Source organism: Equus quagga, chromosome 12 (genome assembly GCF_021613505.1).
Source record: "Equus quagga isolate Etosha38 chromosome 12, UCLA_HA_Equagga_1.0, whole genome shotgun sequence".
Taxonomy (NCBI): domain Eukaryota; kingdom Metazoa; phylum Chordata; class Mammalia; order Perissodactyla; family Equidae; genus Equus; species Equus quagga.
This window is the reverse complement of record NC_060278.1, coordinates 36,012,577-36,032,126: the sequence shown is the minus strand read 5'-3', so window position 1 is coordinate 36,032,126 and position 19,550 is coordinate 36,012,577. Positions and strand designations below refer to the sequence as shown.

General features: G+C 37.1%; 1 protein-coding gene across 1 annotated transcript in view; it reads right to left on the bottom strand.

Moving 5' to 3' along the window:
- RGS7 (regulator of G protein signaling 7) overlaps window positions 1-19,550 on the bottom strand; it is a 498,621-nt gene that overhangs the window by 119,116 nt on the left and 359,955 nt on the right. Inside the window, exons 5-6 of the mRNA XM_046679301.1 lie at window positions 11,024-11,130; window positions 6,285-6,336 (exon numbers count right to left, since the gene is read on the bottom strand). Coding sequence (XP_046535257.1) covers window positions 6,285-6,336; window positions 11,024-11,130 — 159 coding nt within the window. The remainder of the gene's footprint in view (window positions 1-6,284; window positions 6,337-11,023; window positions 11,131-19,550) is intronic.

Sequence of the window (19,550 nt, the reverse complement as noted above, 5' to 3'; positions counted from 1 at the left end):
TCAATGGTGCTTTCAAATGGTGCTGGAACAACTGGACATTCACATGAAAAAAAAAATAAAAGAATCTAGGTTCAGACCTTACAACTTTCACAAATATTAACTCAAAATGAATCAAAAACCTAATTGTAAAACACAAAACTATAAAACTCCTTAAAGATAACAGGAGAAAATCTAGGTGACCTGGGGTTTGGTGATGATTTTTAGATATAATACCAAAAGCACAATTGATGAAAGAAAAACTGATAAGTTGGACTTCATTACAATTTAAAACTTCTTATTTGTGAAAGACACTACTAACAGAATGAACACAGAAGCCACAGACTGGGAGAAAGTCTTTGCAAAAAACATCTGATAATGGACTGGCATCCATAATATATTAAGAAATCTTGAAACTCAACAATAAGGAAACAAAAACCAAGTTAAAGGGTGAGCAAAGATCTAAAAAGGCATCTCAACAAATAAAATATATAGTTGGCAAATATGCATATAAAAAAATTCAATGTCACATGTTATTATGGAATTGCAAATTAAAACAACACGATACCACATCTATTAGAATGGCTCAAATTCAAAACACTAGTAGCACCAAATGCTGCTGAGGATGTGGAGCGACAGGAACTCTCGTTCATTGCTGGTACAAATGCAAAATGGTACAATCACTCTGGAAAATCATTTGGCTATTTCTTACAAAGCTAAACATAATCTTACCACATAGTCCAGTAATCACTCTCCTGGGTATTTTTCAAAATGAGCTGAAAACTAATATCCACACAAAAACCTGCACCCCAGTGTTTATAGCAGCTTTATTCATAATTGCCAATTGTGGAAGCAACCAAGATGTTCTTCAACTGGTAAATGGATAAACCAACTGTGGTATACTCATACAGTGAAATACCATTCCATGATAAAAAGGCAATGGGCTCTGCTTTCATGTGAAGACACGGAGGAACTTTAAATGCATCTTTTTAAGTGAAAGAAACCAGTCTGAAAAGGGTCCATGCTGTATGATTCCAACTAGATGACATTTTGGAAAAGGGAAAACTATGGAGTTTTCCCATAAACAATAAAAAGAGCCGTGGTTGCCAGGGGGTGCAGAAGGAGGAAGGAAGGAATGCATAGGTGGAGCACACGGAAGTTTCAGGGCAGTGAAACCATTGTGTAGGATCCAGTAATGGTGGCTACATGTGATCATACATTTGTTATGTGCAATTCAAAGAGCAAACTCTAATATAAAAGTATGGACTTTAATTATTAATAATGTATGAACATTAGTTCATCATTGTAACTTATGTACTGCACTAATGCAAGATATTAATAATAGGGAGAGTGTGGATAGGATTGAGGTGGTTTACGGGAACTCTCTGTACATTCCGTTCAATCTTTTCGTACACCAAAACTTTTTCAAAAAACAGAAATTAAAAAAAATCTATTCATTAAAACATGGTTTTAGGAGCCACTAATACCTGGCTTCAAAATTAGATATAGCAGGGATGGACACATCAAACGAGGATGACAAAGGCTTTGGAAGTTCTATGGAGGTTATGAAATAGAATTGTAGAGGCCCTTTTAAAGCTCTTATGAAATAAACAGCTTAAAAATTAAGTGCCAAAAGAAGGAAACTGGAATTGAACCCTCCCCACCATGGTATTAATGGGATGAATTCATTGGAAAGCGTTGCAATATTTAGGTCAAGAAATAAACAATATCTACTTTTAGAAAAGTAAAGATCTTCCATTTTCCCCAGCATCTTGAATTCTCAGTTTTCCTATATTATATATCATAGAATTATAACTGTATCAATATACAAAGATTTAAGGCACTGTTATTTTGTCAGTTATTTAAGATTTAAGACACAGTTCTGAAGCTATATATGCTATTAATTTGATTTAGTTTATGCATTTATTTCAAGGTTCTTTAAAATTGGTTCATGGTGTATTTGATCTCTCTAATTAATCATAAGTTGCTTGTCACCCCCCTGCCCCAAACACAGAACTTTGGATACGGCCATCTTCCTACCAATGTTAACCGACCAACTTAAAATCTGTCCTTGAAGGAAAAATGACTGTTTATCTCAAAGCTGCCATCATTATTCTATGTCAGCACACAATTGCTGTGACTAGTGAATTAGAACATTTTCTTTCTGCTGGCCTTTCATCATCATCTATGAAAAATGTATTAATTCTCTATATCCTTTTACTATTCCTTTAGCACGGTTTTGACAAGGGGAGCTCAGTGTGGTCTAGTTCCTCAGTGCCCACGAGCTACAACCTCCCTCCATCTCGTCGAAAGTCTCCCTAAGAGCCTGAGCGAGGACAGGCCTTTGGCTAATATTTTCTGAGGCACAAATCATCACCCACAAGAAGAAGCAAAGTTCTGGACAGTTTTCACTGCTCAAAGGTCTTCATGTTGAGAACACACCTGTCTCTCTGCGCCTGTCACGTGTTGGTTTCCGTTGCATTAACCACTAGGATGAGGTGAGTAAGGCACTTGCCTAGAGGGCAAAAGTTGAGGGAGTGCCAAAAAAGTCACTAATCAAGAAAAACAATATTTCAATGTAATATTTTAAAAAAGTAAAATGAATGCAAAAAAAATCTATGATGAACAAACATCAAAATATTAAATAAAGACAGGCTCCAACAGGGCAAGGATTTGGGGGAGGTGAGTGAGGAGAGACATACAAGTGTGAGGTCGGCTCCTGCCTTTATTGGAAATTTCGATTTCTGGGCGTTGAAGTCCTAGTTGGACTTTGGAGATTCAACTCTCAAAAAGAAGCCAGCCTGAAGTCATTGGTCAATGTGGGCTCATTTGTAGGAACCTCAGTGTGCAGTATGTGTGCCCAGAGACGTCAGTAAGCATCCTGTCGCTGGCTTCTGTTTCACTTTGCTACCCTTGCTACTGTTTCCACTTACCACAGTTCTCAAAGCTTCCTCACGCCTTGGCCTCCAGCCCTCATGGCAAGCCCTTGGTGCTAGATCACTCTTGATGCAAATACACCCGTGGATGTCCATTCCTGACTCCATTGTAATTGGCTTGGACTGAAGTGTTTTTTGTACTTGAGTAAAAATATCAGAAATCTCACCCAGCTTGATTTTCAAAGAATGGTGTTCAGAGAAATGTAGCCCTGTCGTCCACATTGGCTTGTCCTAGTCATTAAACATGACCAACATATTCTATTTTTCTACAAGACCAAGGTAACCATGAAAAAGTGTTTCTCCAGATAAACTGACCTGTAGAGGTTATTTTCTGCAGAACCTACCTAGGAAGTTGGAATTGGTGGTGGAAACAGAAGTTGGGATGCTAATAGAGTGAAAGAAACAATCTTTAAGCCTGCTTCAAGCAATCAACTGCCCCAAAGTTGTCTTAGAAAAGACAGCCTAAGTAATCACTGTGCTCTGGGCCCCACAGCCCATCATACATCAATATCCTCTCTAGAGGAAGGAGTCCACATTTTATAACAGTGCTCTTTAAACAAAGGCAGTAGGAAATTCAAAGTTGGATGATTCAGATTGCTGCTATGATTTATTTGCACCTAAAAAATCATAGAAGATGAAACATCATCGCCTACAGCTGTGGTACAGCGTCTGAGATGACTATCAATTCACTTCCTCTCATTTTCTTTCATAACCTCTTATTGAATAATTATTTTATTCTTCACCTGTATATAATGCATGCAAGCTAGACAAAAATAGGTATATGTCTATTCAGGATAGATTTTTTTGTATTACAATACAAATATAGTAATAAGACTATGTCTATAGTTAGTTAAATTGCAGACACTTCACTTTTGGGGAGAAAGTTTAGAAGATGAGTCCCTCTGAAATGGACATCAATAAGAGTTACTGTGAAACTGAATGACATTAGTCATTTTGAGATGACTGACTTTGAGAGATGTTCTGTAAATGATTTGTTGTGTAGGCCATGACATTTCCTTAGGCTTACCGTTGAAACATCGGTCTTCTGGGAGTCGAGGAAACATGAGCTGTAATTGTAAACACTAACATATTTATGAAAAACCCAAAAGATGGCTAGAGAAAATACTGAGAATAAGATTTTTTTTTTTTTCAGTGAGGAAGATTGGCCCTGAGCTAACATCTGTTGCTAATATACCTCTTTTTGCTGAGGGAGATTGGCCCTGAGCTAACATCTATGCCAAACTTCCTCTGTTTTGTATGTGGGACACCTGCCGCAGCTGGATGGCTGGATGAGTGGTGTGTAGGTCCGTGCCCAGGATCTGAACCTGTGAACCATGGGTTGCTGAAGCTGGGCACACAAACTTAACCACTACGCCACTGGGCCAGGCCCCAAGAATAAGAATTTGCTTTTCTACAAGGAACAGAGACAGTGTATCTGTCAGGCAATAATGATGATGAGCACAAAACAATTTCAATTTATTGAATACGAGAGAAGCAATACCAGTTTCCTAGGTGTATTGATTTGGATTATTTCAACAACTTTAGAAAGTCAGTATTATTATTTCTGCTTGAAAAGTGAGCAGACTGAGCCTCAGAGATGTTATACACCTCACCCAAGTCACAAAGTTGGTGTGTGGTCGTGACAATATTTGAGGTCAGGTCTGTCTGCCTCCAACATCTGGGTCTTTCTCCATGAGTTCCTTCTCAGCTGTCCAACAGTTTCCCCCACTAGAGTTTCATGTTCTTTAGTGAGACAATCCCCAGGCAGCATCCCAGGTTGGACAAAACGCTCCACAAAGTTCTCCATCACAGGTCCCCAAATCAGCAGTTTTTTTTTTCAGGAAGATTAGCCCTGAGCTAACACCCATGCCCATCTTCCTCTACTTTATATGTGGGACGCCTATCACAGCATGGCTTTTGCCAAGTGGTGCCACGTCCATACCTGGGATCTGAACCGGCGAACTCTGGGCCACGGAGAAGCAGAACGTGTGCACTTAATCACTGTGCCACCGGGCCAGCCCCCAGCATTTGATTTTTAATAACCTCATTCTCCGAGCACCTTAGTTTTGAGGAACAGGCACCCTGGATGAAGAAATCAGCATTCCCAATACTGGAAAGGAATAATCTATACTCTCTATTAATTTATCAGTATTCTGATTTTTAGGTTATTTTCCGTGAGTTTTGTTAGTTTGAATCTTGAGTGGCACCTGACCACTCTTGGATGAACTGCTAAATTCATTTCTAAAACGACAAACATGAAGGACAGCACCATTGGTTTTCTATGGATTTTCCCACAGTTTTCTTACAGACACGTCTTCCTAGGAGCGATACCAAAGAAAGTCAGGCTGCTGTGAAGCTTCTCACTGCCTTTGCATATGCTGGCCCTCGACCTCAAATGCCTTCTCTTCTAAAAAATACCTCCTCCTCCTTTCAAATCCAGCTCAGGTGCTCTCAGTTCTTTTGTGAAATCACTCGGGAATCTCTCGAGTCAAGTCAATGTCTCATTCTTTAAAACTTCCATATAATTTTGCACACACCACCGTTACATTCACTCGGCACTCTACAGTAATTCCTTCTGTATATTTCTCTTTTCTCATCCAGCCTATGAGCTACCCAAGAGAGCAGATGAAGTCAGAGTCGCCTTGTTGTCCCAGCCCCTACTGAAGCACTTGCACAGGAAAAAATCCTCAATGTTTGTAGAAATGACATTTAAAAACTGTGCAATCTTATCTTTGAAAGCTGTAGCCTTCAGAAAGGTCTAAGAAGATGGGTACTTACTACGGCGTATTTTCTCATTGAAGAGTTTAACTGAACTCATGGCTGTTGAACCGGGTTCATTCTAAGTTCACTGAACTTAATTCTTTACTACTAAGTTTCTCATTGTATCCTTTCTTTTGCTTGCAATTGGCCTCTCCATGTTTAACACAACCTTCTGCTTATAGAAGCACAGGATACTTCATATAATAGCGAGAAAAATGGAGGCTTACAAAGTCAAGGGATTTACCCCAAGTCACACAGCTAAGTGGGAGAGGTAAACTAGAACTCTGGTTCCCTGAGCCCCTTTGTTACTCTTTCCAGTAGACCAAGGTGCTATGGAAAGATAATAATAATCTTGTTAAGCTTGTTTATAGCTCTTTAACCTATTTAGAAGAAAACTTACTTTTCTTTAGTAGTCGCAGTCACTACACCATGGAAAGTTACCACCAGCTTTGGTAAGTTTCCAAACAAGGTCATTCATAAATTCTGTGTTCGAAATACTGGTCCCATACTGAGAATTGTGGCTTTCTTTTCTCAATGACAAAGCAATAAAATGCAAGCACATGTTCACCCAGACTGGCTGTCAATAATGAAATGAGGAGAAATTGCACTGACCGTAGTCTGTGTTTTCCGGCTCCCAACAATTTGATGGCCAAAAATAGGGTGTCTGTGAAAATCAAAGAAGTGGAACCCAGTTAGACACAAAGAATTAGTAGAGTTTCTGGTTTATGAGCTGTGTTTATCTTCAGCAATTATCTGGAACAGTTTGCTAATCAGGTATGCTTCATAATCCAGAAAAAGTACCCAGGGAGGCACTGTAAGGGTTTTCTCCTACATTTACTTTGCTGAGCAATTGTTCAGCCTCCAAGTACATGCAGTACCAGCAGGTAAGTAAAATGTTGGACATTTGCTGCAATTTTATATCAACTGACATACAGATAAAAGGTCTGATTGCATTATTCAAACAAAAAATGTTCATCTGCAAGACGGAAAACAGAGTGCTATATTCAGCGAGACTCAGGATGAAACATATTTAAATATAACAAATGGTTTTCTATGATATGTGTATCTCAACATTGCCTTCAGTAAATTCAAAGGCTCTGCCCTCAAAATCTTTCCCTAAGATCTGGCGATCGTTTGCCTGGCTCCATTAATTATATAATGCGACCCTTTACATTATCTTACTAGAGTTAAACAACTTTTCTCCTCACTTCTAAAGACATTTCTTCATGAAGAAACTTTTTCCTCTAATCTTTTAAACTGCATAAACCAGAGATCATTTTTTAAAAATGAATACTGTCTTAGTTCATTGAGGTGATTAACTATAGACAAAAATCTGATTCAGTGAAATTCTAGAAACTGATTGACAAAACTACAAAGAAGATGTCTGATCAGGAAAAACCATATTATTGTCATCGACATTTTATCATTTCTAAAGGGACTCTTCCTGCCTTGCTAGTGAGACATGCTTGGCTCCAGATCTTGAGGCCGCTCGGTGACCATTTGTCTTCTCTACCAAACTGTTTCCTCAGATGTCGATGGTGCTGGGGCTCCATGGGATGGTGACTGCTGACACCAGCTGTGTGGCTTAATTATACTTATTAGTCAGTTATATTAACTGTCCACGTGTAACGAGCACAATTGGGGGTAATATCTGATTATGTGTTTGATAATTCTACCCTCCAGAAGGATTCTCAAGGAAGGGGAAAAGAGAATTGGGGAGAACCGCTTGAATCTCCAGGCAGAGACTTTCCACGCTGCCTGAGACTGCTGGGGGATTCTGATGGACCCTCTGCTCTTTCTTGAGAACTGATGCAATACAATAAAGAAGGCTACCAAGATGAGTTTTACACACATGTGAACAAAGTTACAGCAGGAATTTAGGGGAAAAAATGCTGAAACACTAGACAAAGAGGGGATATCAAGGCTTTATACAGGCCCCCCTTCTCACCCAAGACTCACTTGACTCTGGGAGTTGGAGCTTTGAAGATTTGGTTTCTTAGAAATTAAAATGGGGTCAGGATTCTGGAGGAACCATAGGAAGACAAAGTATTTAAAATCTTGCTTTCATGTGGGCTGCTAGTTTTTGAGATACTTCTCATAGAGTGCTTTATTCCCTTTGGGCTGCTTCTTTATTTGGGGAGGGGTGTGTGTGTGTGCATCTCTATCTAACTTTTAAAATATCTATTCTTGTCAGACACATACTTTTTTGCTCAAAACCACAAGGAATGTTCACAAAGGCATTCTTACAATTTTTCTTTATTCTTTTATCATTTACTTTAATGAGAATTTCCAGACTGTAAAAATAAAAGAATGAAGCTATTTTACCCTGTGATAGTCTATAGAAATGCCATAAAACCAACATTCTTCACCAATATTGCAAGATTTTCCCTAGGAAAAACGTTGATTTATAGTAGAAGACAATTTAAAGAATAACGAGTCTTTATAGTTAGTTGGAATCTAAAAATCTACTTTTACAATTCCACTAGACTTTAGGACATTTTAATGTATGAGTTTCTCTGCTTTTCAGTGTTGCTTCTTTAGCTGTGATAAAACTGATCCCAAGCTGTCCAGCCAGTGCTCAGTAATCTTTGGTACCTATACTCATATGATGAAAGTCACGAAAGGGTCTTGGAGAATCATGTCAGATCTCAAGTCCAATTAGCTAAGAGAAGATAATTAGACAATTGTGAGTTTACAGTAAATACAAAAATTATATGATTAAAAATGTACTGAAAAATTGAGACAAATTTACATACTGTCGCATGCCAATGAAATTAAATTAAGAGTTCTGTTTGTCTCAAACTCATGCCCTGAAGCTTCTTCAGATTCCTAATGATGGTTAGAATCGCAGTCATTTACTGAGGAATTGTAAACATGGTATTACATGTTTCCCATTTTAATTCATCATTTTAAAAATCCTTCTAAGGAGTTGCATTTCTGTTCACTGTAACAAAGAACTTTCTATTGCTTGAAACTAACACAAAAATGGAAGTGAACACCTTAAACAATAATGTATTTTTTATTATTAGTGCTGTTCAAATATTGACTGATCAATGCCTTGGTAGACATTATAGGAGGAATTCAATTCTCTTGACTTTTCTGGTTTTTTTGTTTGTTTTTATGATTATTTATTTAATTTATTTTTTATTGCAGTAACATTGGTTTATAACATTATATAAATTTCAGATGTACATCATTATATTTCAATTTCTGTGTAGATTACCTCATGTTCACCACCCAAATGTTTGTTTTTTAAATCTTTGTTTTAAGATACTATGATTATTAGATTCACAAATGTCTTATTTAGATCCTATTTCAAATGCGGATGTATCATTAAAATATTTAACATTTAACATTAATTAATGCAGTTTAAGAGCTTTTCTATCTATTTGCCTATCCATCTATCTATCTCTCATCTATCTAGGCCCATTGAACTTGGTCACCTTCTGCCTCTACCTAGTAAAGATGTAATTCATTTTTCATTTGCACCCATTCCCTTGCTTTGTTCTTTAGCTCTTTAAAACAATGTCTCTTTTTCTCCAGAATACAGGGTGGTCCATTCCCAGGTTTGCTCATCTTTGACCCATGATCATGACTTACCACATTTAACCTTCTCTGCCTACTAATTTCAATGTGAAAATGACAAAGCAGAGTTAAATGTTGCAAATTATGCTATTTCAAGCCAGCATCACTAACTTTGGGCCATGTCTGAGCTAGTTTGTTTTAAGGAAAATTTTTGAATTAGATAATTCTCAATGGACAAATAGACTATATTTAATGCTTGCCTTATATACATGTTCATTTATACATAGATGATCTCAGTTGTAATATGGATTGTGAAGATGGATAAAAGTTGATATTTTTTGTCAAAAAAATCATTCATTCAGAATTTGTGAGAATTTTTTTTGGCCTAAAGTGTACTTATAGTCTCTATGTGAAAAATTTATAAGAAAATAAAATTATATGGGAAATGTAATCTTACAATAGAAAAGTAACCCCTTTAAAAATCAAAAAATGTTAGTAACACATAAACACTTTGCTAATTACCAATAATATTTCTTTGTTAAAATGGTAACCTTAGGACCACAAGTTATTCTAACTTAATAACAAGCTGTCTTAAGCTACCATTACTTTTGATTTAACTGTATAAAGGATAAAGTTCCATTATTTTAAAGCCTTTTAAAATTAAGTATTTAACTAATTTAAATTGCTTGAATACTTATATCAGTATCTCAATTTCAGGATGTTGCATTTTCTCCTAACTATTCAGTGCAGAAAGCCCTACGATCATTTGCCTTGGATGAAACGGTCCTAAAGCAGTGGCAGTGAGAGTGTTCTAGAGGACAATGACCTTTGAGAACAATTTTTTAAAACATATTCTCTCTTTGTTCTCAGTTTTCCCAAGCAAGTTCTTAGGCACCCAAATTACCATTTAGTCGTTTATTTAGATATAAAACATCTAACGATATTCAGAACAACTGAGTGGAATGCTCCAGTGTCTGAAAGTTGGACAATGGGGAGAATCCTCCAAAAATACCTGTAGAAATTAAGCTGGAGTTGGAACTCTGGCATGATATGTTCCCTAATTTTATAGGCTAGAATCCACTAGTCACTTATTAATGAGCTATAATGTCTAATGAAATGTAGAGTACACTTCGCATAAATCATTGTGAACTCAAGTGTCAGCTGCATGCTCAATGACTGAAATTAGAGCTAACAATCATTTCCTGAAAGAACAATAGCATCTGTCTCATTTGAGAATGACCTAGAATGACTCTTCTCAGCTTGCAGGTTATCTAAGGTGTCCTCCCATCTCAGATAAGTATACGCACACGAAACATCATGCATGTCGGTCTTCACAGACTTGTAGAAGGGCCTCAGATACCGACATGTGGAGGGCTTGTATGATTAGTTAAATTCTACCCTGGAGCTTCAAGTGTTCCCACGAGAGTTTGCTTGGACTGAAGATGGCTCTGGATCACTGGTGGGGTTACAGAGTATAGCAAATTTAGTTACATCTCTCAACTTGCTTCCTAGTAGCTAAACGTACCTTACAGATGAAGAACTCTCCATATTTCTGAATTCCCTTAAGTCACTCTCTGAATTTTTCTCAAGCTTTTTATATAAAATATAACTTCAATAATCACACAATTTAGCTTTCACAAATCATCTTTAAGTACCTTCCATCTTTCTCTGTTTGTTGCTTTTTATGTCTTAAATTTAACATTAATTAGTTTCTAACTAGCCTAGTCAAAGTAAAATGTCATAATTTTAGAAATTTCTATAAAAACAATTAACATCAAAATACAGACTTCTATTTTACTATTAAAGAATACTTTCATTAAACTTACTTGAAACCGGTAAAAAGTACCATCATCCTTGAGTGTGAGGACATGATCTGAGATCGGAAAGAAGTAGCCATGGGCAGCCATTAATGTTCCCAAATGGAGCGCCTCCACTGTTCCATGAAAACAAACAAACAAACAAAATATGAAGGCCTTTTTCTTAATCGTTGATTTACAAGAGTAGAATCTTGCCTTGTTCCCTTTTGATCACATTCTTGTATTCGAATTCTCAGCATCCTGAAAATCCTGGCTTTGTCATTTTCTTCTTCTTTCAGCTCTTTCACACCAGGTATATGATGGCTCTGGTTCCTGGCGCTTGCTGTGCAATGACCAACCTCCCCTGATGATGACCAGCCCACAAGGACATGAAGTTATGGAACGGTGGAACTGGCAGATTATTCTGAAATCACAGAATCTGGCTCCTTCATTTTATAGATGAGAGATATTTTGCTATATGTTAATGTTCTTCCACAAACTATTCGATTTGGCATTTATATAGCATTTTAAACTTTTTAAAGTGTTCTTACTTTTAGATCCCCCATGGCCTGTATCCTTGAACTCTAATCCTATCAGCAATTTTTCTAATGACATGGATCATTATGATGTGATACTAAGGGAATGTTAAGGCATCTAGAACCACTTATGCTAAACTAAGTAAGCTTACAGTTTGTGATCATCCATACTGCTCTAGTATTTACTATTTTATATACATTATTCTAGATATGGACTATGAAGAGGTGTATTTGACAATGAAAACATTATATTTTCCCAGTAGAGAGGGAAGTCATTGGAACATAATAGTGTAATAGTCATACTCCTCCTACAGCAGGCAACAATTTCTTCCAACAAAAGGATTAATAAATTTTGGTTAATAGAGATTATTGCATTTATACAAGGACAACTTAAGTTCGCTAACTTAAAGTTTAGAAAATATGGAGCTATGCAAAATAGTTTTTTAGTCCAACATAAGCATGTATGTATATAGAAACTACAAAAAAGTCAGATTGATTTATGTCTGTATATCTTTATATACCATTTATTTATAGATTTATTTCTGTTTCTTAGGTAGCTAAAATGGTTCTTTAACTGTAGGATTCTTACAGCAGCTTCAGGACCATGTGGATCTATCTACATTTCCAGCCGTCCATCACGGGGAGGTTTGACACTCCAGCCAGTGCTGAGTCACCAAACTGCTTGCTCTGGCACAGCTAAGCATAAGAGTCCCCTCTCTGCCCTCCCCCACACACCTATATTGGCTAATAATAAAATAATTGTTCAATTTAATCTGTCATGCGGTACTATGATGCCCCTTTTAATTGTTATTTAGCAACTTGCAAACATTTTAATTGTCAACCTCTTCTACCTCTGGCCTCTCACTGCCTTGTTCTTGTCAATAATAATGACTGCCAATCATCGTCTTTGCCATGTCCTTGGATGACTGTTATTAAGTGTCACAGTCATCTTCTCTACACTCCCAATCAAGTCCCTCCATGCACAGAATGTTCTTTTCCTACAAAGGAGCAATTTTTTCATCAATAATATATATATATATATTTTCATCAATTCCATATCCTTTTACTTCAAAGTCAAGACTTTCTCAAAGTCTGTACTCCTACAGCTATATACCTATATATTCTGTGATTCTTGTTATAACTTTGGAACTAGTGTGATATGGAAAGAACAAAACGTTTGGAGACACCCACTGGTTTTTGGTACATAAATTCTCTGTGCCTCTCCAATTTATTAATAAAGGTACTAAGTCCACCTTGCAGGGTCGGCATGAAACTCACGTGTAAAGAAGCTGGAATAGTGTAGATACTCAATAGATGGGAGCCACTGTGCTTCATTTTTTCACCCTGAATGATTTTTACTTTTCTCAAAAGTACTCTCAGGAGATGCACTTTCATAAATTTGCCTTCAACTAGGCTGAGTGAGAAAAGCTGGCAGTCCTAAATAGCATCACCATTTATATCTCCTTTTTTTGTGGATTATTTATAAAATTAAAATGGGAAGAGGATCTATGAGGATTGCTGGCCCATAACAATGAGCAGGTGCTTACAGCCTCGGTCGTGTTCTGAGTCCCTGAATGCTCCTGTCAGGTGGCGGTGGGCAGAGCAATGTATTACATCCATTTTAGGATTTCAAGGTCAGGTGGCCCACCTATCTTGTTATAATCATCTTTATTCATTTTATTCCCAGCAGTCCGTGCCCCAGGAAAATAGTATTAACATGACTTTCCAGAAAGAGAAACTGAGCTATGGAACATGAGGAAGTATGCAGAGTATAGATACAACAGAGGAAAACAGAGATGCCCGGAAAGATAAATAGCAAAGAGCTTCTGAGCTCTAAACATAGGGAAGTGTGACTAAACCAGAATAAAGAAACAAGAAAACACAGTTGGATGCTAAAGTATTGATGAAGATTAGAAAAATGTACTGAGAGTAAATATATTTGTCCCTCAGTATCCCTGAGGGATTGGGTCCAGGACCCCCATGGACACCAAAATCGTGGATGCTTAAGTCCCTTATGTAAAATGATGGAGCATTTGCATAGAACCTACACACTTCCTTCTGTATACCTTAAATCATCTCTACATTACTTATAATACCTAATGTAATGTAAATGCTATGTAAATAGTTGCTATGCTGTATTGTTTAGGGAATAATGACAAGAAAAAATGCTTGTACATGTTCAGTACAGACGCAACATTGTTGGCCTTTTGATCTGTGGTTGGTTGAATCTGGAGCTGCAGAATGCATGCATCCAGAGGGCCGGCTGTATAGGAAGGCTCTAGAGCAGAAAATCAGAAGCAAATGAACATAAGTATGGTCTTACCTTCCTGCTTCCGCTAGATACTAACTCTGTGATACATCATACATTTCTAGAGGGCAAGGTGTGTGTGTGCAGGCTTTCTTCATGTCGCACGACAACAACGAGGCCTGCAGAAATGCTTGCTGATGAGAGTAATAAAGTGAATTACCTCATCATCTTTACCTCATTTTTTGAGGCACAATACTCTACTTTTGTTTGATTTCATGATATATATTCTCATTTCACTACTCCTGCAAGAGATACTCATGCTTTATGACTTTATTAATAAGAAAAGTTGATTTTGATAAATTTTCAAAATGCCTTGAATTCAGTACATATACATATACATAAAACATTTTTGGGGGTATCAATAAGACAAACATTTAGTTTCTATCTGGTTCACACATACTTCAGATGTAGAGGTCAAATTAAACCATTTAAGTTCATATTTAAGAGAACTGAACTTCTAACAAAGCTCATAAAATGATTTCGAGGTCACTGGTTAAATAGTCACCTAGAGACATTTAGATTATAGAAGCTACATGCTCCGTCACAGGACCTCAGAGAACCCGGCCCCAGGACAGACTAAATGCTTAGATGAAACCTCAGGGAGCTTGGGGATTTTCTGCTTCATTTCAGACTGTGAGCTTGGCGCTGAGAGTAGTAACAGCAAAAGTAACTATGAAATCAATATGTGCTGAACGAGCGAATAAGTAAATTTATGAATAAATGACACATAAAGAATATGAAAAACATAGCATTGCATGAAAAAATACTAAACTAGTTATTTTGTGTCGTGATAATGAGCAGCTTGTTCAGCTCTTCCAAGATCCTGTAGATGTTTATAATCTCTTCTCAAAATATTTTTATAAGCTTTTGAGGTGGGCTTTTGTTGGTATCTTATTATGGGAAAAGATAATAGTGGAATATGTGGCATAAATGCCTTTAAGGGATCTTAGAGTGGGCTTGGGCTAGTGTTCTTAGGTTGAATTGTTTATTGTTAGTGATAAATATGGAGCTACACTTCCCCATGGTCCCGCATCTCCTGATTCTCAGGACAGCCTTAATCTAATAAGAATCTGGAGGACCGCTGACAGTCTTGGAACAAAGTGTTGAAAGAGTTTAATGAGTAATCCATCAAGATTGCCCTCCCAATAATGGCACACCAGATGGCTCTGCAAAATTATGCTTCTCGGCAAAATAATCACTAATTAATCTTCTTGAACATGTGTTATTCGCGTCACCCACACAGCTAAATAAAGTTCAACAGCAAACCTGCCATAAGATTCCAGTTTATTTTTCATTTGGATTTTCAAGGCACGAACAAACTGAGAAATAAAAATCCATCTCCAAATAACTGTTACTATGTGAACAGCCCTGGGTAGCTTTCGTTTAGCCTGATGTAGTCATCGCATTACTTCACCCCAAACCCTGAAGCAGTAGAATTATCAAAATCCTTTAAAAGCAAAAGGAATTCTACATAACATAATTTGCTTTTGAACTGCAACTACTTCAGAAAGTTAATAGGATGAAAAGCACGTTATATAAAAGCAGGTTATATAAAGACTGTGTCTTCAGTTCTATATTTCTATATACATAAATATATATTTTGATGTTCAGTTCTATATTTGCAACATATTTTCAAAACTCAGTAATGTTTTCCTTATCCAGACATCCCACTCCTGGCTCCTTCAGTCCCTTCCAAATACAGCCCATAATTTTGAAGTGATGGAAAAATGCCTCTGAGTCAAGAAAATACTAATTTAAAAACTCACTAAATCCTATATTTTTATTCCTATCATGCATTATTTACCTTTATTTTGTGCATCTCTATTAGACAATCTGATTGTTTCCTTATCAGCACACAAGATACTTGATATAGCAAAAATGGTGAGTGTCTGAGGAGAAATATTTTAGAAGGAAAGCCACTCAAGAGAAAAAATGACAGCTGATGATATGGTATCAAGGAAAGAGAACAGCTAAAAAGCAGACAGACTTAAGTTACTAAATAGTAAAATAACAGGCATTTATCATGATGATTCTGAGTCATAAAGGAAAGATTTTGTCAAACTTGTTATTCTCTGCTTAAGAAGACAAGGAAGTGGTCACTTTAGAAATACTTGAAAATATGCATTTTTTTGGAATTGGCATATGAAAAGGTAAGATTAGTCATGTGGAAAAATCACAGATGCAGAACATTTTCTTCTCCGACAAGGCCAAGTAAAAGTGAACTATTACTCTATTTAGGGATTTCTGAGGGAAGCCTATTTTCTCAATAGCAGGAGTTAGTGAAAAGTAATTATTTGGCTTTCTTCTTCTTTTTTTTGACATCATTTTCCAAGTAGAGAAATCAAACGCTGCTTCCTTTGTAGTAATTAAAAATCAAATCAGGATATAGAAGTAAATAATATGGTGATAAAGAATAGATAGGATAGATTCTATTCGGGTGAAATAAAAAGAGAATCATAATTTGAGTCAACTTTGAGGAATGCACCAGGTAATTAATACAGGTAAATAATCTTTCCAAACAAGGGAGCAGAGGACAGAGGTGAAACAGCCAGGTTGTCCAAGCCCACTGCCCGCGTTCAAATCCCGACTCCCTCCTTTGCTAGCTGTGTGAATTGGGTGGGAGACTTACATCGTCTGGGCCTCAGGGCGCTCATCTGTAAAGTGAGGATAATGAGATACTGATGTCAAAGGTCTGTTGGGAGGATCAGTTGAGATGATATGTACAGTGTGCTTAACATAAGGCCTGCCATGAAAAAGAGCCCTGGAAGCGTGTTATTACCAGTGAGCTGATGTGGATGAGAGGCCCCGTCCAGTAGCACCTGGTCCAGCACAGAAGGCAACGGGGAAACTAGCAGCTGGTGTTGATCCAGGCTTCCAGGTCATGTGAAACACTTCCAATTCAATGCTATTTAAAGTCCTCCAAGTGATCAAACTGGGGTCCTTTGGGTGCAGATGCTGAACCTGCTCTAGAATATACCTCTATTGTTTCCTAGACGCCAAAGAACACTATCTGAATCTCAAAGATGTGGTATCATAGTTATAGAGAAAGATTTCCAAAAGTAACATATTTTGCACACTGGGTTTACAGTTCAAAATCTGAAAATGCCAGATATCAAAGAGAAACCCTGCTGGTTGAGGACAAGAGTGGAGAGGACTGATTCGAGGACACACTGAGCCTGACAATGCTGAGAAATAACAGTGACAGAGAAAGCACAAGGACAGCAGTCCGAATGGAGATGAATTCTTCCAGAAGCATAACATTTGCCCAGGACTCAAAAAAAATCAACCCATTAAAAAAATTGGCACTGAGAATAACATGATCATAAATCAGTGGCCCTTGTCACACACATAGGGTAGAACAGTCTAGTTGCCTAATCTCAGCAGGTATGACACCTTAAGATATTGTTTAAATATGAAGGACAAAGCTGAAATAAAAACAAGAGACCTATGTAATACTGATGTGGAGAACTGATTTAAGATCTGTGTTATATAATAACTATGTGAAATCAGGACGTTCATTTCACAGAAATAGTACATCCCTCCGTGTGACTGGTAGTTCCATTATTGTACAAAATGAGCTGCACTTTAACAAGATTCTGCTACATCTTTATGTGTGATAGGTGCATAGAATAGTATTCAGATGGGAGAAAAATCACACTGAGTTCATCCAAGAACAGTGTAAGGAAACTATAACAATGACAAGAGCCAAGGCAATCATAAATTACAGTAGAAAGCAGGATTCCCTCTAAAATTCAGCATACATTCTGCAAAATTTCCCCCAGCTAGTCTGACTGAATGAATTGGAAGGAAAGTGGGGCATGGAGCTAAGTTTAATAGACTGAGGGTTTCTGTAGCATGTGTTGCTTCCAATCAGACAGCACAGGCAACTGAACAAACGCACGTGTGCATCACAGAAAAACATGCTTAACCGCAAGTCATGGAATCTGAATTCTGATCCTAGTTTAGTTCTGTAACTGCATATTTGAGTAAGTCATCTCGTTTCTGTGGACCTTAAACTCAGCATCCCTAAATCCAGAGGTGCATCATGAAACTCTTCAACTCCAATTCCACGGCATGGTGTGCAATCAACGCTCATGCTAGAAGTTGTGGCGGAGATGCTGCCATCTTTATTTTGTCTCTTCGTGTCAAAGGGAAATTGATTTTTTCTTGCTTTATCAGATACTCTTGCCATTGTCCCTGCCCTAACACTCCAACAATAAAGAAAAATGTACAATATGAAATATAATAGCGGACTTGACTCTCAGTTGCCTAAAACTCAGTCCTCACGATGATTGAGGGTTGCTATGGTAAAGAGTTTTGTGTGCATAGGGCAAATGTAATGCTTATTCCTAACAGATACAAACTGGACTGATGTGTGTGTTCTATTTACATATTTCTGAAAGCTAATTGTAAAAATGCACGTGTGATTTTAGACTAGCCAGTAGCTCATGCCAGGTGACAAAATGCCCTGACTGAATGTATTTTGTTTGAAAATCAAATATCATTCCTAAAGGATAAGCACTTTAGTCTTCTGATAATACCTGCTAATGGTGCCTCTTTTCGAAATCACTATTCCTTAATGATATTCAAGCCATGATGAAGTATAGGGCTAATTTCAAAGCCAGAGGCTTGTTATGGACAGAGTATTACAAAATTTCTGAACAAAACCAAATGAAATTTCCCTTTATCTGTGTTTTGCAGAAATCAATGCTTCAACTGGGGGAGGAGTGTGGAACATCAGGACTGATGTCTGTAACTGCTTAAATCATCTTTACATATAATTTATAATGCCCTTTAAAAAAATCCTAGATGACATAAGCACATGTACTTATCAGTTTTCTTTTCTTGTCTCTGTGTTTATATGTTAGTTCTGTATGTGCTGGAAACCAATTAACCTGGAAATAAGTGACTTCTAAGGATACATGGATTCTAATACACAATGCATTCCATTAAGCTAATCAATAAAGATGACCTTTTGCAAGGAACAAAATTTGGAAACTAGAGGGGGTAAGGTTAAATGACACATTAAATTTTTTTCTTTTTGCTCTTTTAAAATCAGCACAACATTTCATCAGCCATTTGATTTTAATTTTAAATACTACAATTGAAATTATGACTATTGCATAACAAGAAGAATAAGGCAGGTTCAGAAACCATAACAAAGAAATACAGATGAACTAATGAAAGGATTAACACCCCTACAAAAAATTTTCCCTATTTTTGTACAATAAGCCAGAATTTAAACACCAGATGTTTTTAAAGGATTAAAATCAATTAGCCTCTAAAAACATATGGTTTCATAAGATCCTTCTGTGTAGAGCAGACAGCTCTATTGCCAGAATTCAAATCAAGAAATTCTAGATGCTGTATAGGATATGAATGATAAGAAATGACTTGACCCTCAGTGGGTTTGTAATCTTTGTCGACAACACTTGCATACTTGACCTATTGGAGTAAGCACAATGCTATATGGGGCAATGGTTATGAGCTCGGACTTTCAGCCAGATCGCCTGGCTCTGATGCATATTAGAAACCCTCCAGTTATGGATATTTGAATTTTTAAAATTTTCACTCTGATAAACACCAACGTGGTAAACATTCTTATAACACGGTCATTGCACATATCTCCGGATGACTTCTCCTCTGAATTCCTATACTATATTTCCTGCAGCATACATGACATCCCCACTTGAATATCAAGTAAGCGTCTCAA